This window comes from Kockovaella imperatae (genome assembly GCF_002102565.1).
Source record: "Kockovaella imperatae strain NRRL Y-17943 chromosome Unknown BD324scaffold_4, whole genome shotgun sequence".
In the NCBI taxonomy this organism is placed as follows: domain Eukaryota; kingdom Fungi; phylum Basidiomycota; class Tremellomycetes; order Tremellales; family Cuniculitremaceae; genus Kockovaella; species Kockovaella imperatae.
The window spans coordinates 288,116-310,123 of NW_019028944.1; the positions used below are offsets into that span (position 1 = coordinate 288,116).

The following is a 22,008-nucleotide window of genomic DNA, read 5'->3' on the forward strand; positions in this document are numbered from 1 at the left end:
GGGGTATACGCCTGTCACACACACCCCTCTATCTCTCTCTATCTTACTTGCGCTGGGTAAACAGGTTGACTTCTTTAACCTTTTCTCTGACCTGGAAGGAAGACGAAAAAGCGTCAGCCTTAAGCCTGTCGCTTGACTGGTCGAGCGGTATCCATCAATCACTTACCATTGCCGCGAACCTGCGCATATGCCTTTGAGTTCTCAACCTCCTCCTCTTAGCAGTTGGCGGCTCGAAATATTCTTGATTTCTAAAGTGTTTCTTCATGTTGGTTTGCTTGATCAACCGATCCAGCGACCTCATGGCGGGACGAACTTTGCCTACTCCACGAACAGGTACAGATCGAGAGGTGAATTTGGTATTCACGAATCCGCTCTCTCTAGGTCTGGACAGCGCTTTCCACCAAGCGTCAGGGTCGGCGTTTCTCGCCTTTCGAGCAGAAGGTATGTCGAACTTGAATCCTGGAACGGAACCTGATCCAGGAGGAGGTGCACCTGATCCGGAACGTGACGATGTTGATGATGATGATGACGAGGCTTGAGCAGAGTTGGCTCCAGTTGGTGTAGGGGCTAAATGCCGAGGAGAGGTTGAAAATGGTCTCGACAGTGGTGGGAGATAGCTGATAGCGACGGGTCGAGCGGTGAGTATTCTCGTCGCCCCCAGTAAGCGCGATGGTCCACTGAGAGTATTCCGTATGACAGACGCCATGGTGAGCAGAAGATGAGCTGATGAGCAAGATGTCTAATAAGACTATCTACGCATCATCGTACTCATCGTTGATCCTTGTATGAGATGGGATATTCTGAAAATTAAATGACACTGTAGATAAATAATAAAATAATTCCTTTGGCATTAGGTCCGCGAGTTCGGCCATCCCATCCATCGTTGGTGTCGAGTACTGGACTATCAAGGGGACCATCGCCATGCATCACTGGGAGCTAAGGCGGTGACATGGTACAATACTCAAAGCACGTTACGACGTAGTGAGTTGGAGGCAGAAAGGCAAGATGAACCAGGCTGACGAATACCGCCTTTACCCTTCGGCTCTACCTTTCCTTACCGTTCGGTCGCGCGACCTGCTTCATCGATACCGGGTATCTGGTCTGACTCTCGCTGAACCCCACTTTTGACTCACTTTGGACGCTCTCATGACTCGCCTCGTCTCCTTTCACAGCCCTGATCCACCTGCCCAAGCCATCCAAGCCTTCTTCGTCCGATACCCAAATCCATTTGCCAGACATGTTCTTTCGGTCGATGTACTAGATCGGTGGATAGACCTGGAGACCGGTCGACTCCACACCAAACGGTTGATCTTGAAGCGAGGGATCCTGCCGAAATGGGCAGCGAGATGGTTACCCGTATCGAGCTCAAGCGGAGGCAGGGGATTAGACGCTTGGGTCATGGAGGACAGTGTGGTCGATCCGCCTGGATGGGGAGAATGGTGGAGTCCTCCGAAGGATAAAGCTGGACAACTTGTCAAGGGGAAAGAAAGGGAAGATTGGGACGTGTACAGATGGTTACCTAGATTGAAATTAGTCCAGGGAAATCTGAATCACAGGAAATTCATGCACGTCTTGGAGGGGGGAGAGCTCAGAGGACAGTCGGATGGGTGAGTGTGGTGTATATCCTGGTATTGAGCACTTGCTGACTGGATATACAGACACACTAGCCACATCACTACCGTGGAGATCCGATCCGATTTCGGAGGATCTTGGTCAAAACTTATCCGAGATAGGATAGAGGCTCAAGGTGCGGGTCGGTTTCTTAAAAACACTGAGCGTGTGAGTCATATCGTCAATTCATCAAGGTCAGTCGCTAAATTGTCTCTGATTCAGGCCCGTCAAGGCATGATCCTCATCCTCGATGCTATGCGCAATCGTCAGCCCTTACCAGCAGATACGATGGAGTTTTATCCTCCGCCGGCACCATCTTTCGGTGATCATTGGCCATCTCCAACGGACCAGAATCGGAAAGATTCAGCTACTAGTCCGTCAGAAGAGTCTCAGGGGAGCTATTGGAACAGATGGCGACGGAAAGAGGAACACGATCATGATCATGACGATCAAGATGATGATGATTGAGTTGGTGAGGTATTATTAGCCTCAGGTATCTTCATGAGGGGAACGAAGCCGTATGTTTGACGAGATATCCCATCTGTACTACTATGCACACTTCATTCAGCACTCATTATGACATGCTCTTCCTTGCTGATCGAGGTCGCCCAATGTTACACTTCTCAATTTCCCCACATGAGGCCGGCTGTCCCAGATATTTTGGATCCTGCGTTCCGTGAACCGGGCAAGTCGAAATGCTCTTGTTTTCAATCTTGATGCTGTTACATGTTCTCAAAGACACATGCGACTCCTGACTCCAGCATGGAGCTGTACTCAAATACGATGGACTCCAATTCATCATAGCCCAGGTCGTCCGAGTCGGCGACTGTTTGCCAGCTCATCAACGGACTCGACGCCAGACAGCGACGACTGGGAGACGATCATTGGCTTGGAGATTCATGCACAGATCAAGACGCCACACAAACTCTTCTCCCGTGAGCTCATCCGCATGCCCATACCTTATGAGACAAATCATCGACTGAAATATATGACCCAGGAGCCTCTACATCTTACGCAGACCCTCCTAATGCCAACGTTGAGCTCCTAGACGCTGCCATACCTGGTACCTTGCCAGTACGCTCTTAGCTTGAATCACCTCCAGTATCGGCTGATAGTGGGGCCAGGTACTCAATCGCGATGCGGTCCGTTTGGCCCTCCTGACCTCAATAGCCCTCAAGTGTGATATTGTGAGTGTCCATTTCCAATGTATTCTCAAGCTGAATATTCCCAGAACAAACGATCAACATTTGATCGCAAGCATTATTTCTACCATGATATCCCTGCTTCTTACCAAATCACTCAGCATTATAGTGAGCACCCGAGCTCCAGACCATCATTCCCCTCATTGACCGCTGCTGCTATAGATCCAATCGCACGCAATGGCAGACTAGCCATAAGAGACGGAGATTGGGGTTCTCAGCGAGCCTTCAATGTAGGAATCCAACAACTCCAGATAGAACAGGTGAGAGGATCTGACACAAAATACGTTGACTCAATTTCCGTCAACAGGACACGGCAAAGAGTCAGATCATGGGAAGTGACAGACTCATCGATCTGAACAGAGGGGGAGCGGGCTTGATGGAGATCGTGACTGATCCCGATATGCGGTGAGCCGCCGCATCCCCTCAAACAGTCTTCCCGGACCTGATTTTCTGAATGCTCCGGTAAGGTCACCAGAAGAAGCTGCAGCATTTGTTCGCAAGCTGCAGTCTGTCTTGCGTCGTATAGGATCAGGCGACGGGGATATGGAGAAAGTGAGTGTCAGTATACCGGCAGCCATTGACTGCAGCTCGCAGGGAAACCTCAGGATAGATGCCAATGTATCTGTCAATCGACCTGGAGAGGCTTGGGGTACACGATGCGAGATCAAAAACTTGAACTCGCTGCGATTCCTACAGCAGGCTATCAGTGTGTTCGATCAGATTGCGACAAATCTGCTGAGACTGACATCCGATCATCAAAGAATCTGAGAGGTTGAGGCAAATAGCCCACTATACATCACAACCCGGCATCCCCTTGCAGAGAGAGACACGAGGTGTCAACGAAGTAACTGGAGAGACATACTCCCTGCGAAGCAAGGAAGATGCTATGGACTACCGTTACATGCCTGATGCAAATCTGCCAGCTATGGTGATTGATGAAGTAAGTGGCAAGTGTCAAGAAGACCAAGGGACGACTGATGAATATCAGGCGTATCTTTCAAAACTTCGACATGAGGTCCCTGAGCTCCCTTGGGAAACCGTGGATCGCATGTGTACCGCATACGATGTTCAGAAGCGCGATGTTGAAACCTTGATCGGATTGGACGAAGTTAACGGTCAGGGCCTGAGTTACTTTGAAGGTGTGGTACAGGACGACCCCTCGTTAGGCAAACCAGCCATGATTTGGTATGTCCCACTTTGTTCACGGCAGTTGGGATCTTTGGCTGATCCTCTGGATCTCAGGATCAATCATGTCCTTCTCGGACAATTGACAAAACTCGGCAAGACTTGGTCACCCGAAGTCATTCCATTCTCCCTGATGCGGGACCTGATACAAGCTGTAATCGATGACAAGCTCACCAGTCAGTCTCATTTGGCCCAAGATCTGTACCCAGGGCTGATACCTCATCCTTTCAGACGAAGCGGGCAAACAGGTCGTTCATCACATCATCGACCAGGGACATATTGCAGATATGTCTCTCGGATCAGTCTTGAAAGCCTTGAACATCTCAACAGACGTTTTATCCGAAAGAGCTCTCCGGATGATCTGCATTGACGTAGTTCGTCAGCTCACCCCTAAAGACCTCGCAATGAGGGATAAGAAAGGCCGTTTACCTATCGGGATGGTCATTGGCAAAGTAATGGCTCAGACTAAAGGGCAGGCGAACGCTATACAAGTGAAGAAGATATTAGAGGAACTTTTGAAGGATTTCAAGTGATCACAGAGCGTGATTGAGGATAGCGAAGCCGATGGTCATACATGTATCTCCGTGACTCGATTCAACTTGTATGCATAAATGTGAGGCGCATATGGACTGGGTCATGCGCAGGGACGAGACGGTGATTTACAACTGGATTCGGAACAATGGAGAGTACAAATGGCTGCGATGATGCAGCACCAAGCAGAGCCTAGTGGATAGGGAGCCCGCCGTCATCCTGCACGGTGGTGTTTGATTCGGTTACCAACGCCGATCCGTTCGCCGCATCTGTGCCGGTCATATCCGGCTTTGCATTCTCCAGTCCATTCGTGTGAGTTGACTGATGACTGCCTAGCGGAACGTCTTCATGCTCCGCCAGCTTGAAGCCCTGTTGTGGGAGCCAGATAACTCGTCTCTCTGTGAATTCAACCCGCTGTTCCTCCAGAACAGTACTGCCATCATCTAGATCCCTGACGCGTGACCGATTTTGCGAGTACACATGGACTGTCGCCTCAGCCTTCTCATTCCTGGATGAGCGAGCTATACCGGGCGCGGGTGATGATGCTGAAGGTCGGGGAGCGTATAGTACATTCGTCGACTCCTTCACAGGGTGGTTATTCTGCTCCCATGGCCTGATACGAGGTCAGTGAAGTCTGACCAGGCGCAGATCGAGATACTTACGGTGGCGTGAAGTTCCAAACCCGCGATTTCGGCTTGGATGGCAGCATCACCAGTCCCTTTCCCTTTTTGGTACCATTTGGCATGCCCTTAGCCCCTGCGGACCGCGGGTGAGTGTCCGGAACATCGAGATGCGGCAACTCTCTCTGCACCCTCCATAAAAGTTCTCGCGCAAGGCCAGATGGATCGTGGACAATCTCAGCGGGTATACGATCATGTATGAGCTTGCGCCGCTTGTCTTCTGCCCTCGGGTCTTCGAGTATACTCGCTTGGTCCACAAGGAATTGGGCGAGAGCATACAGGCCGTCCAGTACCACCGTCGATGGAGGGGTTGGCGCATGAGCGGTCGCGCGCGGGCGATAGGCATGAAGCGACCGCAACTCGGCGCAGTACTTCTCGGCGACATACCAGCAGAGTCTGTTCGAGAGTGAGCCTCGGCGAGGAGCATATTTGATCAGCTCACCGATCAAAGAATGGGAAGCGGAACCGTTGAGGAACTTTCGTGTCGATCTCGATCTGCCGTAAACGGAGTTCTGAGGATCTCAGCGAGTGTCCCAATAGAGCAGTTGGAACTCACGAGCCTGAATGTTGAAAGAATGAAGGAAATTTCCACCAAAAACGATAGAATCCGCGGGGGTGTGCTGGTGCATGATCAGCTCGGGTATACGCTTAGGTCACCAAGCGTACAACAGCATGAATATATCCAGAGGGTATAATCCTTTTATGCGTCAGCACGGTGCCGAGTTAAAGCTAGTCACATTGTATCGCCAGCATGCAAGGTCACTTTCCGAACCTCATCGCACATTGATCCAAGCCAGGTGTTTTGCTGCAACTCATACGATCCAGACCCTGGGGGAAGATCAGAACAGTCCGATTCAGATACTCACACTCGGCGTAAGCTGCGAGATTTTTCGGCGTCGGGCGAATGAAGAAGAATGTCTTGAAGGGTATCAGCTGATGAAGACGGGACCAATAGGCTGACCTTGGCACCCGTGTGAACCGTATAGTATACGGAGCTTGCCGCAAAATCTACGTGCCAATCCTGAGACAGTCAGCTGGGGGCCAGTGACCAAGGCTTACTGTCCAAGATCCTTTCGCGCCCATCTGTTGATAGTCAGCCCTGATCTCACAGTCCCTGTCAAGGCACGCACCAGGCAATACAGCTGCACTTTCGGCCATGTAGCCGGAGCTTTTCCTTTCGCTTCGCTTTTCGCGGCAGTCGCGACTCCGTCCTCAGCTTCCTGTCTCGCCTGCTCGGAAGCCTCTTTCGCTGCGTTCTTTCCGGCGGGTCCAAAATTCCAGAAATTGTCGACCCAATCAATCTCCGAGACGAGTCTCGGCGGCTTCACTTTCTTTGCCAGATCGGTTCCAGAAATCTCTAATGAGATAATGTTGTACGTCTTGCTCGAGGGTCCGGGGTCCGAGTGACGATTCTTTCTCGATTGGACGTATTCTACCCATTTTGCTAAAGGCCACTGAGACGATTGCTGTGATGCCACATCTACGTCTCATGAGCTGAATCCTGGTGCAGGGAAGAAGAAGTAGTTCACCGATTACGTCGACCATCCTGTCCATACCCACTAGGCGTCCAACATCTGCCACCGTAAAGTTCTTCCCTGGAATCTTGCCGCCTAGACCTTCAAAGCCTCCGTCTTCAGGTTTGATGATGAGTGGTTCTCGATCCGGGCCAAAGAAGAGCGAAGGGGGAAGGCGGTTTGGGTAGGATTGTGAAGACGATTCACCTTGGGAGGGCAAGGTCGAGGAATCAATCCATGATTTGGTCAAGATTTCAGCCGGAACACGAGGAAAGTTGCCTAGAAATCTCATCAGCCTGGCTAACGACTTGAGCTTACCTTCGGAGATGACAACATCAAAGTGTTGAGGATTTGCAATCAGCTCCAGCCACTTGGCAGTCGGCGTCGCGATGTGATGGTGGAGAGCATGATAGTCCGGTCGATTTAATGCAGCTTGTCGCTTGGGTCTGGCTTTAGCTTTGACATCCCCGGGGGCTGAAGGGTCCTTCTGGTTGATCGCAGATGTATCGCTAATGGTAGAGCTCAAGCGAGGCTTCTTGCTTGTAGTCCCTGGTGATGCAGTTCTTTCAGACGATCTCTTTTCAACTCTATGGGTCGACTTCTTCGGAGGAAAGGTTCTCTTGTTGAGCGTTGCGACGAGGGGATGATGGGGTCGTTTATCGTTTGTCGGATCTACCGACCAAGATATACAGGAGGGACAATACCTGATATCTGGTTGAGACACTGCTCTGATTCTGTCGTTGGCTCCACTCACCATCTATCCACCCATCCTGTCCAATCTGACCACACTCCTTCTGCTCCTTCTGCCTCTGCCTCTGCGATAATTTCCGCCGGGACAGATCGCTTGCCTTGCTCCTTGTTTGTCAACAGGCAGACAGAATGATACCACTCTTTGCATCTTGAGCATTCTATCCAATAAAGATCTGGCGATTCCCTCGTATCGCTCGTCTGATCATGTTGTTGTTGTTGTTGAGCTGTGGAAGATGAGGCCTCATCTTCGTCCTTCACTGTCACTTCGACATTACCATCACCATCATCATGATCATTCTTCTTGAGACCAGTCGGAGGACCGGATTCAGGACAGAGCGGACATTTGAGCTCAGTCGAGTCCTCCTCCATATCCGTCATGGTATGTCATGTATCAGTGTTAAATCGTTCAACAACTGTTGGGAGAGATGCCCGGTCGATCGGGTAAAACGCGTGAATTGGCCGAAATCCGAATCACGTGATGTCATGCGATCGACACCCGGCCGCAAGTCAGAAGTTCTTATTATTTGACATTGGACCATATCTCAGCTGCTTCAAGACTTCTATCGGTGCTTTCATCTTGGCTCTGGAAAGAGCTCAACCACACATCTTTGCTACCTCCTCTCACTCCCCCTTGTATGCTTCATCAGCCTGAACACAACCCGAGAGATTCAGAGCAAAGTATACCGCAGACGTCAGACTCTACAGCCTCCATTCAAGATGATCTCGATGGGCTTCAACTCGCCACACCCTCCTCTGCGCTCAACGAGCGTCCAGGGCGGCGCTCTCCAAGACTCAGCGCCAAGAAGATGAGCAAATGGAAGCCGAAAGGCAAGACGCGATTCTCGCAAGATCCAGCTGGAGAGTGGTGGGTGACGCACGTTTTCCATGCCGTTGAGCAACAGCTGAACTGTGATAATCAGCTTTCTGCTCGATCTTCCTCAGGATGTATTGACACTTCTGCTATGCAAGCTCGCTCCAAAATCGTTGTTGGCTCTCAGTGCGACTTGCAGATTCCTACACCAGGAATTGGAGAACGAGACCATTTGGAGGCACAGTTATGTCAATCATTACCTCTGGGACGGAGCATTCAGATCCGCTCAAGGCAAGGCGGACGTTCAGGTCTTGGTACAAGGTTGCAACGGACCGTCAAGAGGGTGGCGTCAGGAGTCCTTGAGCCGAGAATCAATGCTCAAGTGAGCCTGCCTACCACTCGCGGCCTGCTGACTCCTTTCAGCCGATGGACTGCATCAAAGGCGAATCACACTCTACATCTACCGAATGTTGGGCTCATACGTGGCTTCTCACTCTTCTATCCCCAACCGACAAACTTATCCGTTCCACCTGATGGGAAGTCACAGCCTGCTACGCCTACCAAGTCGGGATCTGCGACTCCCCAGCCTCCGAATCTTACACCTGTGAAAGGGGCATCAAGTGTCGGACCGACGCCTCCGAAATTGACACATCGTCAGAAGTATGAAGCTTTGCTCGCCGCTAGTACTCGTCCAGCTCCCTACGTGCTATCTGCAGGCTTGGACGCTGGTGCAGTAGTTCGAAGTGATCCGCTCAGTGGCAAGGTGTCCAAAGGGTACTGGGGTCCAGATCCGAATGGTGTGTCGTAAACAAGCATATGACATTACTGAGCTCATCCTTCACCTTTAGCCAACTTTCATCTGCGGACGCGACTGAATGGGCGATCGTCCACGTCTGCGGTCTTTGTTCCCACCCGAACGCAGAACTATTCGATCTGGGGTCTATTTAACGGCACGGTAGCGCATACAGTCATGCAATCCAAACACTCGTCCGCTCCTGGGACGCGCGCAAATTCGATCAATACGCCGTGCACCATCGCTGATACTCACGAGGGCCAGGTGTCCTGCGTCTGGGCTCAAGAATCCGCAGATGATGCCACAGTCTTCCGCTTCGTTTCCGGAGGTGCAGACGGCCGCGTCAAGTATTGGCAGTTGAACAATGTCTCCGTGGCAAGAGGTGGCTCGGGTCATGGACATGGCAAGCGATCCACGGCGTCTGAACCCACTTCGATTCTTTCTTGCCTGTTCACTTCTGAGGTCAAACTGGAGCCTTTTGCCAACCGGTCGGAAGAGGTACAACGGAGGCAAGGAGCGGCTGCCGAAGAAATCACGGTTGTCAGGTGTGACTCGGATGCAGATGTGGTCTGTGGCATCACTGGCGATGGTGACCTACGAGTGTGGCTGGATTGTTCATCACCTACTCGTAGGGAGATCAGAATCGACGCCGGCTCGGAGAAGGAAAATGGCCCTGTAATCACGATGGAGCTGAGCGTGCAATCATCGAGTGGTCGACCCCTCGCATCCGTTCTGGTTCATCACCTTGGATCGCCGGTCTTCCATCGATACGATATCGAAATGACTGAAGAGAACCCGAGCATTTCTACAACTACGTTCGTCACCCCAGACGGAACCGGTATCTTGAAGTTGCAGGCATACCTCGAGCCAGCCGTACCAATCTCACTTCTTCCTCAGCCTACCTCAGCGCCCCCCATTATCGCCTCTCCCAATATACCGACGCTGGAACTGCCTAGTGATAGAAAGGCAGAAGCTACACCGCAGGCTTCAGTTGTGTCGCCGCCCGAGTTCGGTCGACTGGTCATTGCTGGTGACTCATCCAGTGGCGTTCACATCTGGTCCTGGGACAGGCCATCCTCTCGCCAAGGTGCAGATATCACTCCGCTTCGATCATGGGACAATTTCTCCAGGAAGATCACCGCGATTGACATGTCGTGTGGCATCGTCGCCATTGGCTCAAGCGATGGTTACATTAAAGTCTACGACCCTCTCCCTCATACACCTGTTCTTCTTCGAAGCTTTCGCGCCTCCCATCTCTCACCGGCAGATGTGGACATCGCGTCGAGTGATGCTCCTCATGCGCCATACTACACGCCTAACAAAATTCTTCTGGACAATGACATGCTGGTTGCCGCCATCGGTCACAAGGTGTTTGCTTGGCGGGCTGGAAATGGAAAAAGTCGTCAAGCTGGAGGTAAGGGAGAGAAGAAACCTGGAAGCAAGGCTGAAGGTCGATCGCATGGTCGGACCATGGGTGAGTAAACGCTTGGCATCGGTTTACTGCAGTGGAAGACTCGTTGACCGTTCGCTGTCCATGTAGATCTCCGCTCTCTGCATGCAGAGGCAGCCGACGACCAAGCTTACATGGAGGAAGAAGAAACTGGACAGCGCATATCATCCGATAGGAACAGACTACATGACAAAGCCGAGAGGCAGCAGATGGCTGTGTTGGACGATCTAGGTCTTGAAGGCGACGAAGCACTTCAATATGCGCTCATGTTGTCAATGGAGGACCAGAATCGGGGTGAGGACGCAGCGCACGAGTACCTGGAGGATGAACTGGCGGAGTTTCACCATCAATCACAATGGCAGTAGAGCATTTTTTTACAGAGATACATACATCAAATCTTGCATATCTTGGTACATGAGACGACATTGATTGAGTAATGTTACTATACGACTGTACGGTAGACGCTTGAACAGACTCGACCGTGATTACCTCGCCCTCGTTTCAAGCCCCTCGTTGTCCTCGTGAACCCCACCCTTGATCCCTCTCCCTCTCCCTCTCCCAATCTGAAGGTCCGCGTCGATCGCCACCTCTGGAATCCCCTGACCTTCCCGCATCATATGGGTTATGTCTTTCATCATACCCCTGATATGCTCCGAGGCCATCTCGTGCATTGTACTCCGAATGATAAGGTGGATATTGACCAGGTTGGCCATACCGAGGTTCGTCCGGTTGTCCGTAGTACGAAGGATGCGGACCAGAGTAAGACGGTTGCGGGGTGCTTGATCCCTGTGATCCTGGAGGGGTGATACCGCCAAGGACGCCCTGCAAGGCTTGAGGATTCAGACTTGCCATCAAAGCTTGTAGCTTTTGAGTCTCGATGGAAGGTAGAGGCGGAGCGGGTACATTCACAGGAGGTGTAGGTCTTTGGACTTGAATCGGAGCGGAGTTCTTGGGAGGAGGAGCAGGCATTGGGGTAGGTGTACGATTGGTTATGAAAACGCCGACGAACAATGATTCTGTTCTCCCTTCTTTCGGTAAAGCGTAGCCATCAATCAAGTCTGTAAAACTTGGCGATGGATCAGAAGGACGGAGTGGAATCAGGTACAATTCTCTAGCGCCACCAGGTGGAACAGCTTTTGCATCTCTCCCCGTACCATACGGGTGGATCAATGCATGTCGGCTAAGTGAGCGTTCGTCAGCTCATACGTTCTCAGTCAGAGCAGCAAAATCTGGGCTCACTCTTTCTGAATGTGAAAGTTTATCATCTCTGCCCATTCTGCCTTTTGGGAATCTGAGGCAGAAGGGTCCAAAGTCATAGCCACGACGATGAGCTCTTTTGTTGGTGTCATTCGGGATGTCTCAAGGTATTGAGTTGATGCTGTAGTGGGTACTCGACCTGTGATCTCAACGGGGCTGGTGGGGAGTAGAGCGGTCCAAATGGGAGCGACGTGTCTAGCTGAGATGTGTCGGACTTGTACTGGTGGTGCATGAGGAGAGGATTTGGCGGGATTGACGATCTAGCAGGTAAACCAGTCAGCAGGATGCTTCGTTCTGGGGATGTAATTGAGTTCTTCACGTACCGCTCCAGACCAGATCACTGGTTTTGCGTTGAAAAGCTCTATCTCGCTCTTCTGCCTTGACCCGCCCTCGCCAATGTTCCCGACAAGACCCAGGTCATCATCATCATCCACCACTTCCACGGCGATATCACTGAGATCGAGTTGAGACTGATCGCCTCCTCCCATTCCCAACCCGATACCACCGTCTTCCTCAGTTCTCACGCCACCTGCGCCGCCCCAGGCAGAAGACAAGGAGAATTGTCTCTGAGGTTGGACTGGGACCTTTGGTGATTCAGACACAGATTTTCGAGGCGAAGGTAAGAGACCAGTAGGTGGTGCGCCAGATACACTGGATGCACTCGGCCTAGGCCCCGACTTTGGAGTAGCTACAGTGGGACTTTGGCTCTCTGCCGCCTTATCAGGTAAAGGCACAGCTCCCAGTTCTCCAATGGTACCTCCAGACTCTTCCATTTCTCGCCGTCTCTGTGCTTCCCTCTCCTTGGCCCGTTGTGCTTCTTCCGCTGCTCTCAAAGCGCTCATCTCCTTCTCTCTCGCATCTTCTGCTCGTTCAAGGCCATCTCTACCCAAACGGATGGTAGCAGCTTGATCCTTACTGGACTTGACAATGGACGCCAGTCGCTCCTGTTTTGCTGCCTCCAGTTCAGCGAGACGAGCGGACGAGGCGAGCTCAACGTTGGTGAGATTTGCGACTTGGGCCGGGGAGATTGTTCGATTCAGAATCGATGCCAAGGTATCTTGTCGCAGATCGACGTTCAGGGATTGGTTGAGAAGGGTGAACTGACCCCTTAGAAGAGAAGTAAGTATACGGCTCCTGCGCAACCTTCTTCTTTGTAACTCACTTGTACTTGCTTCCCGCCGTATCCTTGCCATTGATGACTTCCTTGAATCCATTCCACAGTCCTAGCTCGAGCTCCCTTGCATACTGATCTGCCTGGGATTGAGACTCGTCCTTGAACAGTCCACTGAGAGCCTGGCCAAGCTTCATTAAAACGAAGGCTCTCGCAGGAGCGAGTGCACCCTGTGGGGTTTTGCGAGTCGGGGCGCCACGACCAGCCTTGGTCGAACGTTGTGAGGCAGGCTGACGATCTCCAATGATCAAGCGTCCATCGACCGAATTGACAGGCTTGTGTGTCAGAGTCTTGATCTTCTTCTTGACCGGCTTATGAGTTTCTTCCACGTCGGAATCAGAGTCATCCGAAGAATCAGAGACTGAGTCCACCTCTGAACCTGATCCATCGGAAGATGAGCTTTTGACAGAGTGAACTGATGGGCTACTGGTCACTGAAACTTTGCTCTCCAAATTAGCTGCCTGATATTCCGTCAGTTACTCGGTCGCTCATCAAGGAGCCCCTAAGGATTCACCTTCGCCCTCCTTGTTTTTGAAGTTGAAGGCTTCTCGATGCCCGGCGGCGGGGAAGGTGATGGGAAGTTGTCAAGGTCGTAGGTATCTGCAGAGCCCAAGGTCAGCAAAAGTCACGAGAGACGCGATAGCTGTTTTCAACACTATGGGAACGGGGCTAGAAGGAAAATGGAGATGATAGTGTAGCAGATGGGATGTCACGCTCGTCATGCGTGCAAGGTTCGTGCACCGGCAGGGAGTACATCACCTCGTTAACTGTTGAGCATCTCCCAATGGATTGAATCGCCATGTGGACTGACAGACAATGCGATGGGCGATTCGCAAAGGAGCAGAACGCAATCTCGCATTTTGACATAACAGGTAGATAGTGAAAGAAGCTCTATATACGAGGTACTCGAGATTGCCATGGGTACCACAGGTGCGAGAATTCCGGGCACGGTGGGGCGGCCTGGAAGATGGGAGTAAGGGGAGACACTCACGAGTGGTCTTCTTTCCCGTCTCCGTCTGACAGTCTGGGCAGACAAACTCGTCTACAGGGTACATGTCAGTGACAAGAGTCATAAGGCCGATGGAGGTGCAAGATTGAGGAAGGCGTGTCGCTTCTCTTGGCCAGAAGCACAGTCTTTCGGTATTGAAAGCAATGGAGGTCGGAAAGGATCGTATGGTGGGGCGACGACTCACGTATGCGCTCGGCTTCGTCAACGGAGAGTTCTAGGCAATCAAAGTGAAACCTGTTAAAGGAGGTCAGCGAGGGGTCATCACACAGTGGGAACCAGCGATATGAGATATGCAGCTGGAAATTCCAGTCATGCAAAGACCGACTATCTACTCACCAGTTATCACACGTCCCGCATTCAATCATAGGTCTTCCATCCTCTCCATCACTCTGACAAATACAGTATGTATCGGAGTCTTTGCTCTGCTTCTTCGTTCTCTTCTTGCTCTTTGATTTTGGCGGCTTGCTCTTGACCTTTTTGCTACTGCTTGCCATAATGATCTGTGATGAATCATCATCTTGACCTGCTGAAGCATTGCGAGCTGGCGATGGATTGGCCTCTCTATTTTTGGCTAGGGTAAATAAGCGTTCGACATGTTCCGACTCCAGTGCTCTTTGAGATTTGACACGAGTTCTTCCGCTCGTCCTTGCAGGTGTAGTCGATGGACCGGCGGCAGTGATCTCCTTCGCCGACATGGTCGTAGCCCGGACGAGACCGTTATAAACAAGGGTGTCTGGGAAAGAGTTAGAGATCACTTCAAATGGTGTGGGCTAACAGACGACCAGAAGGTCGGCAGCCGTGCGGAAGCAAAATTGCTTGTTGCAGGCGTGGGAAAGTATACATATTACCGGGGCTCGCCGCTGACGAGCGCGACGGCGAGCGTCTCCTGACTGGTGAGCAATGCATCAGTCAGTAGAGATAGTGCTCCATCAAGTAGCTTGCGGGAAGCAGGATGCTGCTCTGGTCAAGCCTATTGCCCATATTGACACTGGTGAAAGCTACAAGCACATATGACGAGTCATTCCACGAGAGCTTGACCCTACATCCCCTACCAGATGGTCGCCTCAGCGTGCTCTTCGAATTCACCACTCTATTCTCTTCGACCAGCTCTTCACGGCGTAGCTCAACCCCCGTAGGTACGACAGAGATGCGATTGACACGAACTCACGTAATCTCTAGCTCAGTCACATCACTCGCTCACGCCGCCGAGCTTGCTCCTACCGCTTGAGCACAACCGAGTCTCTGAATTGACCATTTCATTCGTGTCAGGAAGATGGGATCAGAGACGCACAGGAGAGGCGGGGCCACTACACCATGAGTCAGGAGGAGGCGGAGGTGAAGTGAGAGGGTGGCTACGAAATAATCAGAATGGCAAACCGTGAGAGATCACTTTCCACTTCCCCTCTTAAGCATGGCTGACGCTAGATCCTACAGCGATTTTGAGGCATGGACCAGGGTAACGCATGCTCTTGGAGGTCTCTTCTGCGCCGGACTAGGCCCCTCGGAGGACGGAGACAGCGTCAATACATTTGGCCATATCTATCCTGCCCATGTCTCGCAGACCAGTGAGCTCTTGTGATCTCGGATCCGGTGTTCAAGCTCACACGCTTAGACACGAGCCACTTCTTCCTGCCTCAACCTACCCTTCACCTTTGTACCGAGAACCTCACACCTTTTCTGACTCTCCTCCCTTCGAAGGGACTCTCAGGGCTTTCTCTCTTACTCGCTCGCCCGGATCTGGTCTTTGCTTGGGGTTTCCAATCCGAAGGTATAGAAGTGATCATGCCATCTGCGGAATCGCCTCAAGGCAGATGGCGCGGATGGTGGGAGGGAATAGTGGATCTCGTCCCGCCGAAAGGAGGTGATCGAAGCTTCTCACTGAATTCGCTGTTTAAGAAGAATGTCCCTCGAGCGTTTCCGATGGCGGACTCGAGTGTGCTCAAGGTGATCCTTCCTGAGCAAGAAGGATTCAGAATGAACAATGTGCCATCAAAGACCGAGACAAAATGGATCGACGGGAGACTGCGCAATGTTGCAAATTGGGATCTCTCTCATGGTGACATGGCGGGTAAGGACATTAGCTTCTGGTGGGATGGAGAAGGCGATTTCAGACATCGTGGGTTCCTCAGGCAGGCTGGCCGCAAAGCTGTACTGAATACTCGTATGTATAGCTCGTTCATTCACACCACCGACGGTCACACTTTTCCGGACCGTCATTGAGCCCTTTGCTTCCGACGGCACCTTCTCCATCCTCATTCACAATACGGGAGACGAGACTCGGCAAGCCGTCTACAGCGAAGCTTGGCCATGGTGGCTCCAAGCTTGGACACATGAGATCTCCATTGCCCAGGACAAGGTTCCTAGTCGTGAGCATTCTGCTGAACCAGCTATTCACTTGACTGACACGTCTTCAGCTCTACTCATCACGAGCATGTTTTACGAACCTTCAACGCCCCCGACAGCATCGATCACGACACTGCATCTCGGTATCACCATACCGGCTCGCTCGACTTTACAGCTCAAAATTCCGTTCACGAAACTCACCCTCAAGTATACAGAACATCGACCCGACGCCGAACGAGGCAGAGAAATTCCTTCGGGGATGTTGACGTTTCTGGACCTAGAAGATTCGGATGACTGCCAGGTGGAGGTCTCTGTGCGGAAAACGAGTAGCGACACACTCAATCGATCTCGGTGCTCTCGTCGAGAGCATCTTTACACTAGCCGAAGATTGGTCGACTTGCCGACACCCGACTTTTCAATGCCCTACAATGTCATCATCATGACTTCGACCGTGATGGCCGTCTTCTTCGGATTGATGCATGGCGCATTGACTAGACGATGGGGTTATGTAGACATCGAGGTCGAGCTGGATGAGACAGACGGAGCAGTGGCCTCGAACGCCACTAAGCACACCTCAAGCAAGGTGGAATGAGGCAAGTTTTTCGACTCGACTCGACTCGATTCCCAGTTTCGAGTCGGTCGAGATTTTCCGTGTCGTGGCGCTGGCTGGGCAGCAGCAGAGCTGTGGCTTGACAAGGGGTCTCACGGTTGACTTTGTCCAGCCCATAGCTCGGAAACCTTTCTGGACAATCCATGCATGGTATCTTTCAACTCATCATCGACTCATTGTCCGTTGTCCATCTTGTCCTCACTGCATTTTATTTTCCAATCCTTTTGATTTCCCTTTAATTTCCAAATTGTCTGAAGATCCGGACGCCGCCAACCAAAGCTGTCAAAGCCACTGAAGAGCCCCCCGAGGCCATCTCTTCTCAACTTAGATGAGCATAGCGATTGGATACAGACTCGGATCATCTTCCTTGTCTCGCTATACTCAAGGAGCACTCTGGCGTAGAGGACAATTCATCCGGAAATCATCTACCTCGCTCGGCCTGGCTGCTGCTCGGATCTCTAATCAGCAGAACATAACTGCCGCAACATTAACCGGATTCAGACACCTCGCTGTTCTCGCCAGACCCAAGATTGAAGAGACTGAATCAGAAATGACAGACGTCAACATGGAAGGAGCCGCCGCCGCCGAGGCAAAGATAATTGACGGGACAGCCATCGCCAAGTAAGTTATGTTCATTGATATCACTGGAAGAGTCTCCCCATCGTCCTAGAGCTAATCAGGCTCAACAGATCCATCCGATCGGACATTGCCCAAGCCATCACTGCCCTTCGGAAATCTAACCCGACATTCTATCCTCCTCGGCTCGTGATTCTCCAACTCGGATCGAATGCTGCTTCGGCAACCTATATCCGAATGAAGCTCAAGGCGGCCGAGGAGAGCGGTATGACTGTCGAGCATATACAGATCCCTTCCGATGCCGAAGCTGGACCTTCGAGTCATTCGGGTGCAGGCGTGGCAAAGATCCTGGACGTCATCCAAAAGGCCAACGCCGATGAAAAAGTCAGCGGAATCCTCGTTCAACTTCCACTCGAAGGTGCGAGCACTGTTGAGGAGAAAAAGGTCGTCGATTCGGTAGCGGTGGAGAAAGATGTTGACGGATTCCATCCTGAGAACATTGGTCTCCTCAACTCTAGAATCGCAGAACCATACTTCACCCCCTGTACACCTGCCGGTGTCATTCGCTTGATCGAATCGACCGGTTTCAATCTCCAAGGATCCAATGTCGTCGTTCTTGGTCGATCTGATATCGTCGGAACACCCACCTGCGCGCTGTTGAGGAAGAAGGACGCAACCGTCACCCAGTGTCATCGTCACACTCAGAATCTCCAGGAAATCATTTCTCGTGCAGACGTTCTCGTTGCTGCCATTGGTTCAGCTGGCTTCGTCAAAGGTGAATGGTTGAAGAAGGGCGCCATCGTCATTGATGTCGGTACGAATTACATTGCCGACCCCAGCAAGAAATCTGGTTCGCGTTTGGTTGGCGATGTCGACTTTGCAAGTGCTTCCCAGGTCGCTAGCCACATTACTCCTGTCCCGGGTGGTGTTGGTCCCATGACCGTCGCAATGCTCATGAGCAATACCTTTGACGCGGCCAAACGAGCTTGGCAAGCTGGAAGAGACCGACGTGTGACTCCATTGCCCTTGACGCTCAAGGAAAAAGTCCCCTCCGACATCGAAATCGCCACCTCTCAGACGCCGAAACCCGTCTGGGACATTGCCAAGGAGATGGGACTGCAAGCGGATGAAGTCGAGAGCTATGGCAAGTACAAAGCCAAGGTCGAGCTCTCAGTCTTGCAACGTTTGAGCAATCGTCAGGATGGAAAGTACATTGTCGTTGCAGGAATCACGCCAACTCCACTTGGAGAAGGCAAATCTACTACGACAATTGGACTGGCTCAAGCTCTCGGTGCTCACCTTCACAAGGTTGCTATCGCCTGTGTTCGACAACCTAGTCAAGGACCCACGTTCGGAGTCAAAGGTGGTGCCGCGGGTGGTGGTTACTCCCAAGTCATCCCCATGACTGAATTCAACCTGCATCTCACTGGTGATATTCACGCCGTGACTGCCGCCAACAACTTGCTGGCCGCTGCCATCGACGCTCGAATGTTTCACGAAGCTACGCAGAAGGACAAGGCGTTGTTCGATCGTCTTTGCCCCGCAAAGAAGGGCGTCAGGGCATTTGCCAAGCCTATGCTGGCTCGTTTGAAGAAATTGGGCATCAATAAGACCAATCCCAACGATTTGACAGAAGAGGAGCAGTCTCGCTTTGCCCGGTTGGACATCGACCCCGCCACGTTGACTTGGAACCGAGTGCTTGACACGAACGATCGATATCTCCGAAGCATTACTGTTGGTCAAGCTCCCACTGAGAAAGGCCTCACCCGACAGACTGCTTTTGACATCGCCGTCGCTTCCGAAGTCATGGCTGTTCTCGCGCTCTCAAAAGACATTGCCGATATGAGAGAGAGACTGGGGCGAATGGTTGTTGCCACATCAAAGGCTGGAGACCCAGTCACCGCAGAGGACATCGGTTGTGCGGGTGCTATGGCTGTCCTGATGAAGGACGCCATTAAGCCAACGCTGATGCAGACTCTCGAGGGAACACCAGTCTTTGTCCACGCCGGTCCATTCGCCAACATTGCCCACGGCAACTCCTCCATCATTGCCGACCGTATTGCGCTCAAACTCGCCGGTATCGAACCGGGCGACGAGGAGTCGAGGAACGGATATGTCATCACCGAAGCTGGTTTCGGTGCCGATATTGGAATGGAAAAGTTCTGCAACATCAAGACTCGTGTCTCTGGTCTCAAGCCAAACGCAGTGGTCCTTGTGGCAACCATCCGTGCTCTCAAAATGCACGGTGGTGGCCCTGCTGTCACACCTGGCAAGCCACTCGATGCTGTCTACACAGAGGAGAGCCTCGATCTGCTGGAGAAGGGCTGTGCCAATTTGGGCAAGCATATTGAAAATGCAAAGAAATTTGGTCTCAAAGTCATTGTCGCTGTGAACCGATTCTCGTGAGTCGTCTCCGTAGAATGATGATCTTCAGCTGATATGGTTCAGGAACGATACTGACGCCGAAATGGCCTTGGTCCAAAAGTACGCCCTGTCCGTTGGAGCCGACTATGCTGTCCCTGCCAATCACTGGGCTGAAGGTGGAGCTGGAGCCCTCGAAGTAGCCAAGGCTGTCGTTGAAGCCTGTGAGACTCCCTCGACTTTCGACTTCCTGTACGATGTCAACCTTCCTCTGGTGGAGAAGATGAACATCATCGCAAAGGAAATGTACGGAGCGGACGGTGTCGAGCTTTCACCAGAAGCTCAGGCCGAAGTGGATCGATATGAAGCTCAAGGCTACGGCTCTCTGCCCATCTGCATGGCTAAGACGGCGCTGTCACTGAGTGACGACCCGTCAAAGAAGGGTGTCCCAACAGGCTTCACTATCAAGATTCGAAATGTAAGATTGTCAGCCGGTGCTAGCTTTGTGTACCCTTTGGCCGGAGATATGAGTACCATGCCTGGATTAACCACTCGCCCTGGATTCTACGACATCGACTTGAATCCCGAGACTGGAGACATTGAGGGGCTCTTCTGAGCGTGGTGGGACGAGTGGACCAGGCTTGGATTGTGGATAGAAATGGACAGACTGCATTAGGGGTTCAACCCTTTCCCAAGACTAGAAAAGATACGACATTTTGTACATGACATACCGAAAAGCGTTAGATCCACATACGGACCTAAGCATGCACCAAGCATCAACTGCGCTGGGAGTTTCGACACAGCGGGCGATTCCCCCAGCAAGGGAAGAAGACGAGATATTTACGCGAGGAGTCTTTCGGAGACGCGCGTCGACCCCAAGCTATCGCTCGTGTACGACTTTCTTTCCTACATTGGCTGCACATACATCGCGGGGTTTTGTCGTCACACCTTGCTGACCATCAGTCCTGATACAGGCCAGGAATGTCTGATGCAATGCAGAAGAAGGTTGGACAGGTCCGCCTAGTGACTGAATATACAGGTGAGAAATGCCGACCTGCCACTTACCGAAGGCATAAGGGTCTCTCCCCTGGGTTCTGAGTTTGACCTCCCATCACAGATAAGATCTTCGACTCTTGCGTGACAGTGCTCGAGGAAGGCTTTGCGAAGCGTGAGCTATCCTGCCTTTATGCCATTCCGCCTCGATCCAGTGACTCGTGCCAATCTTGAACTAATCGAGGGACGCCCTACAGATCCGCTGACGGCAGCCTCGCATGGTGGTGATCCAGAACTGCTGCACCTCGAGACGCTCCATTTGGTGGCTCTGGCCTTTACCAAATGGGCGATCTTCGCATGTGGCGATGATGAAGAGGAGATTTCGTCGGTCATGCTAGTCAATCCCTCGGCGTAAGATCTGGGTATCTCGGGACCCTCAAGCAAAGAGCTGAGATCGACTAGCGTTCATCCCATTCCGGGGTGTGCGGCCTCCAGTTCAGAGCCTGAGATGGCGAAGAATGCCAAATTGTACGAAGAGCAGTACGAAGCGAAACTACCGCAGCATCTCAAAGATTGGCGTGACCATGTTGTAAGTGTGATCGCAAGCAATATCGGGGGTAAAACTTTTCACTGATCCTTGTCTTGTCCTTCTCAGTTCGAAACTGTTCTCACTCAATGTCGAAGTGCATCTGCGGGTGATGCAGAACCACCTCATCGAATCAACCTCATCGCTAGTAAGCCTTCTGCTCGAGGGAAGGGTCATGGATCCGCTCTGAAGCGCCATCTACTGCGGATCGCCAGGGAGCAAGATGCATCCGTCAGTCTGAATTGTCAAGAGGAAGCGACAGTACGTAGGCGAGGATGATCGTTACCTTTTAACGGAATACTCATGGCTCAACTCTCACAGCATAGGTGGTATAGCTCTTTGGGCTTTGTGACGAGATATCATACGACCTTTGAAACGCCGGATCACGAGACGATGTCGCTGTGGAGCATGTTGTGGCAGAAGGCCGAGTAGAGTATCTGGACTTTGTGGGACATTGTACGCTTTGAGCTGGTCGGGTGCGGATCGCTGCGAATGGATGCACCCGGGAACCTGCCGTATTTGATGTGTGATCAGTCCCGAATGATGATGCAATCAAGTTAATCTTCCCTCGGCCG

At 51.9% G+C, this 22,008-nt stretch overlaps 9 protein-coding genes across 9 annotated transcripts; 6 read left to right on the forward strand and 3 right to left on the reverse strand.

Annotated features, from left to right (window-relative positions):
• Positions 1 to 43: 43 nt before the first annotated feature.
• BD324DRAFT_649647 (hypothetical protein) lies at positions 44 to 706 on the reverse strand (the record flags this gene model as incomplete). The annotated part of the gene is made up of 2 exons (XM_022018030.1): positions 44 to 91; positions 167 to 706. 2 exons carry the CDS (start codon positions 704 to 706, stop codon positions 44 to 46), a joined length of 588 nt encoding a protein of 195 aa, XP_021872192.1.
• A 440-nt stretch (positions 707 to 1,146) lies between these two features.
• On the forward strand, positions 1,147 to 2,079 carry BD324DRAFT_577959 (hypothetical protein; the record flags this gene model as incomplete). Its single annotated transcript, XM_022013288.1, has 3 exons — positions 1,147 to 1,607; positions 1,659 to 1,779; positions 1,834 to 2,079. The coding sequence occupies 3 exons, from the start codon at positions 1,147 to 1,149 to the stop codon at positions 2,077 to 2,079; spliced, it is 828 nt and encodes a 275-aa protein (XP_021872193.1).
• Positions 2,080 to 2,311: 232 nt separating this feature from the next.
• Positions 2,312 to 4,586, forward strand: BD324DRAFT_620217 (biosynthesis-related protein). The gene is made up of 12 exons (XM_022015258.1): positions 2,312 to 2,546; positions 2,609 to 2,685; positions 2,736 to 2,798; positions 2,843 to 2,921; positions 2,976 to 3,073; positions 3,121 to 3,218; positions 3,281 to 3,365; positions 3,408 to 3,519; positions 3,575 to 3,753; positions 3,802 to 3,998; positions 4,056 to 4,174; positions 4,230 to 4,586. The coding sequence occupies exons 1-12, from the start codon at positions 2,354 to 2,356 to the stop codon at positions 4,529 to 4,531; spliced, it is 1,602 nt and encodes a 533-aa protein (XP_021872194.1). The 5' UTR covers positions 2,312 to 2,353; the 3' UTR covers positions 4,532 to 4,586.
• BD324DRAFT_620219 (hypothetical protein) lies at positions 4,587 to 7,878 on the reverse strand. Its single transcript, XM_022015259.1, has 13 exons — positions 7,478 to 7,878; positions 7,042 to 7,427; positions 6,739 to 7,002; positions 6,340 to 6,689; positions 6,269 to 6,292; positions 6,171 to 6,230; positions 6,076 to 6,127; positions 5,947 to 6,037; positions 5,876 to 5,906; positions 5,766 to 5,829; positions 5,652 to 5,721; positions 5,192 to 5,605; positions 4,587 to 5,142 (listed from the first exon to the last, which is right to left on the reverse strand). The coding sequence occupies exons 1-13, from the start codon at positions 7,849 to 7,851 to the stop codon at positions 4,722 to 4,724; spliced, it is 2,601 nt and encodes an 866-aa protein (XP_021872195.1). The 5' UTR covers positions 7,852 to 7,878; the 3' UTR covers positions 4,587 to 4,721.
• A 129-nt stretch (positions 7,879 to 8,007) lies between these two features.
• On the forward strand, positions 8,008 to 10,921 carry BD324DRAFT_620221 (hypothetical protein). Its single transcript, XM_022015260.1, has 5 exons — positions 8,008 to 8,338; positions 8,394 to 8,666; positions 8,708 to 9,081; positions 9,133 to 10,551; positions 10,618 to 10,921. The coding sequence occupies exons 1-5, from the start codon at positions 8,109 to 8,111 to the stop codon at positions 10,890 to 10,892; spliced, it is 2,571 nt and encodes an 856-aa protein (XP_021872196.1). The 5' UTR covers positions 8,008 to 8,108; the 3' UTR covers positions 10,893 to 10,921.
• A 71-nt stretch (positions 10,922 to 10,992) lies between these two features.
• On the reverse strand, positions 10,993 to 14,726 carry BD324DRAFT_346512 (hypothetical protein). Its single transcript, XM_022012540.1, has 8 exons — positions 14,301 to 14,726; positions 14,149 to 14,198; positions 13,947 to 13,997; positions 13,470 to 13,555; positions 12,947 to 13,416; positions 12,108 to 12,891; positions 11,767 to 12,044; positions 10,993 to 11,707 (listed from the first exon to the last, which is right to left on the reverse strand). Exons 1-8 carry the CDS (start codon positions 14,657 to 14,659, stop codon positions 11,029 to 11,031), a joined length of 2,757 nt encoding a protein of 918 aa, XP_021872197.1. The 5' UTR covers positions 14,660 to 14,726; the 3' UTR covers positions 10,993 to 11,028.
• Positions 14,727 to 14,916: 190 nt separating this feature from the next.
• On the forward strand, positions 14,917 to 16,899 carry BD324DRAFT_649653 (GPI transamidase component PIG-T; the record flags this gene model as incomplete). The annotated part of the gene is made up of 6 exons (XM_022018031.1): positions 14,917 to 15,100; positions 15,144 to 15,342; positions 15,399 to 15,529; positions 15,577 to 16,080; positions 16,136 to 16,330; positions 16,379 to 16,899. The coding sequence occupies 6 exons, from the start codon at positions 14,917 to 14,919 to the stop codon at positions 16,897 to 16,899; spliced, it is 1,734 nt and encodes a 577-aa protein (XP_021872198.1).
• Positions 16,900 to 17,482: 583 nt separating this feature from the next.
• On the forward strand, positions 17,483 to 20,470 carry BD324DRAFT_577450 (putative mitochondrial C1-tetrahydrofolate synthase; the record flags this gene model as incomplete). Its single annotated transcript, XM_022013259.1, has 3 exons — positions 17,483 to 17,538; positions 17,607 to 19,895; positions 19,942 to 20,470. The coding sequence occupies 3 exons, from the start codon at positions 17,483 to 17,485 to the stop codon at positions 20,468 to 20,470; spliced, it is 2,874 nt and encodes a 957-aa protein (XP_021872199.1).
• Positions 20,471 to 20,642: 172 nt separating this feature from the next.
• Positions 20,643 to 22,000, forward strand: BD324DRAFT_346657 (hypothetical protein). Its single transcript, XM_022012541.1, has 6 exons — positions 20,643 to 20,893; positions 20,972 to 21,022; positions 21,105 to 21,258; positions 21,310 to 21,436; positions 21,503 to 21,694; positions 21,755 to 22,000. Exons 1-6 carry the CDS (start codon positions 20,836 to 20,838, stop codon positions 21,863 to 21,865), a joined length of 693 nt encoding a protein of 230 aa, XP_021872200.1. The 5' UTR covers positions 20,643 to 20,835; the 3' UTR covers positions 21,866 to 22,000.
• The last annotated feature ends 8 nt before the right edge of the window (positions 22,001 to 22,008 follow it).

Excerpts from the sequence above, each read along its gene's own strand:
- BD324DRAFT_620217 (XM_022015258.1), top strand. The coding sequence starts at position 2,354 with ATGCGACTCCTGACTCCAGCATGGAGCTGTACTCAAATACGATGGACT. Across the intron at positions 2,686-2,735 it reads CCATACCTGGTACCTTGCCA|GTACTCAATCGCGATGCGGT; the intron begins GTACGCTCTTAG and ends TAGTGGGGCCAG. Across the intron at positions 2,799-2,842 it reads TAGCCCTCAAGTGTGATATT|AACAAACGATCAACATTTGA; the intron begins GTGAGTGTCCAT and ends GAATATTCCCAG.
- BD324DRAFT_620219 (XM_022015259.1), bottom strand. The coding sequence starts at position 7,851 with ATGACGGATATGGAGGAGGACTCGACTGAGCTCAAATGTCCGCTCTGT. Across the intron at positions 7,003-7,041 it reads TGATGTTGTCATCTCCGAAG|GCAACTTTCCTCGTGTTCCG; the intron begins GTAAGCTCAAGT and ends TGAGATTTCTAG. Across the intron at positions 6,038-6,075 it reads TCTCGCAGCTTACGCCGAGT|GGTCTGGATCGTATGAGTTG; the intron begins GTGAGTATCTGA and ends ATCTTCCCCCAG.
- BD324DRAFT_620221 (XM_022015260.1), top strand. The coding sequence starts at position 8,109 with ATGCTTCATCAGCCTGAACACAACCCGAGAGATTCAGAGCAAAGTATA. Across the intron at positions 8,339-8,393 it reads CAAGATCCAGCTGGAGAGTG|CTTTCTGCTCGATCTTCCTC; the intron begins GTGGGTGACGCA and ends TGTGATAATCAG. Across the intron at positions 9,082-9,132 it reads CTGGGGTCCAGATCCGAATG|CCAACTTTCATCTGCGGACG; the intron begins GTGTGTCGTAAA and ends CTTCACCTTTAG.
- BD324DRAFT_346512 (XM_022012540.1), bottom strand. The coding sequence starts at position 14,659 with ATGTCGGCGAAGGAGATCACTGCCGCCGGTCCATCGACTACACCTGCA. Across the intron at positions 14,199-14,300 it reads TGCGGGACGTGTGATAACTG|GTTTCACTTTGATTGCCTAG; the intron begins GTGAGTAGATAG and ends CTCCTTTAACAG. Across the intron at positions 13,556-13,946 it reads GACGGGAAAGAAGACCACTC|ATACCTACGACCTTGACAAC; the intron begins GTGAGTGTCTCC and ends TGGGCTCTGCAG.
- BD324DRAFT_346657 (XM_022012541.1), top strand. The coding sequence starts at position 20,836 with ATGTCTGATGCAATGCAGAAGAAGGTTGGACAGGTCCGCCTAGTGACT. Across the intron at positions 21,259-21,309 it reads ATGCTAGTCAATCCCTCGGC|CGTTCATCCCATTCCGGGGT; the intron begins GTAAGATCTGGG and ends GAGATCGACTAG. Across the intron at positions 21,695-21,754 it reads ATTGTCAAGAGGAAGCGACA|CATAGGTGGTATAGCTCTTT; the intron begins GTACGTAGGCGA and ends CAACTCTCACAG.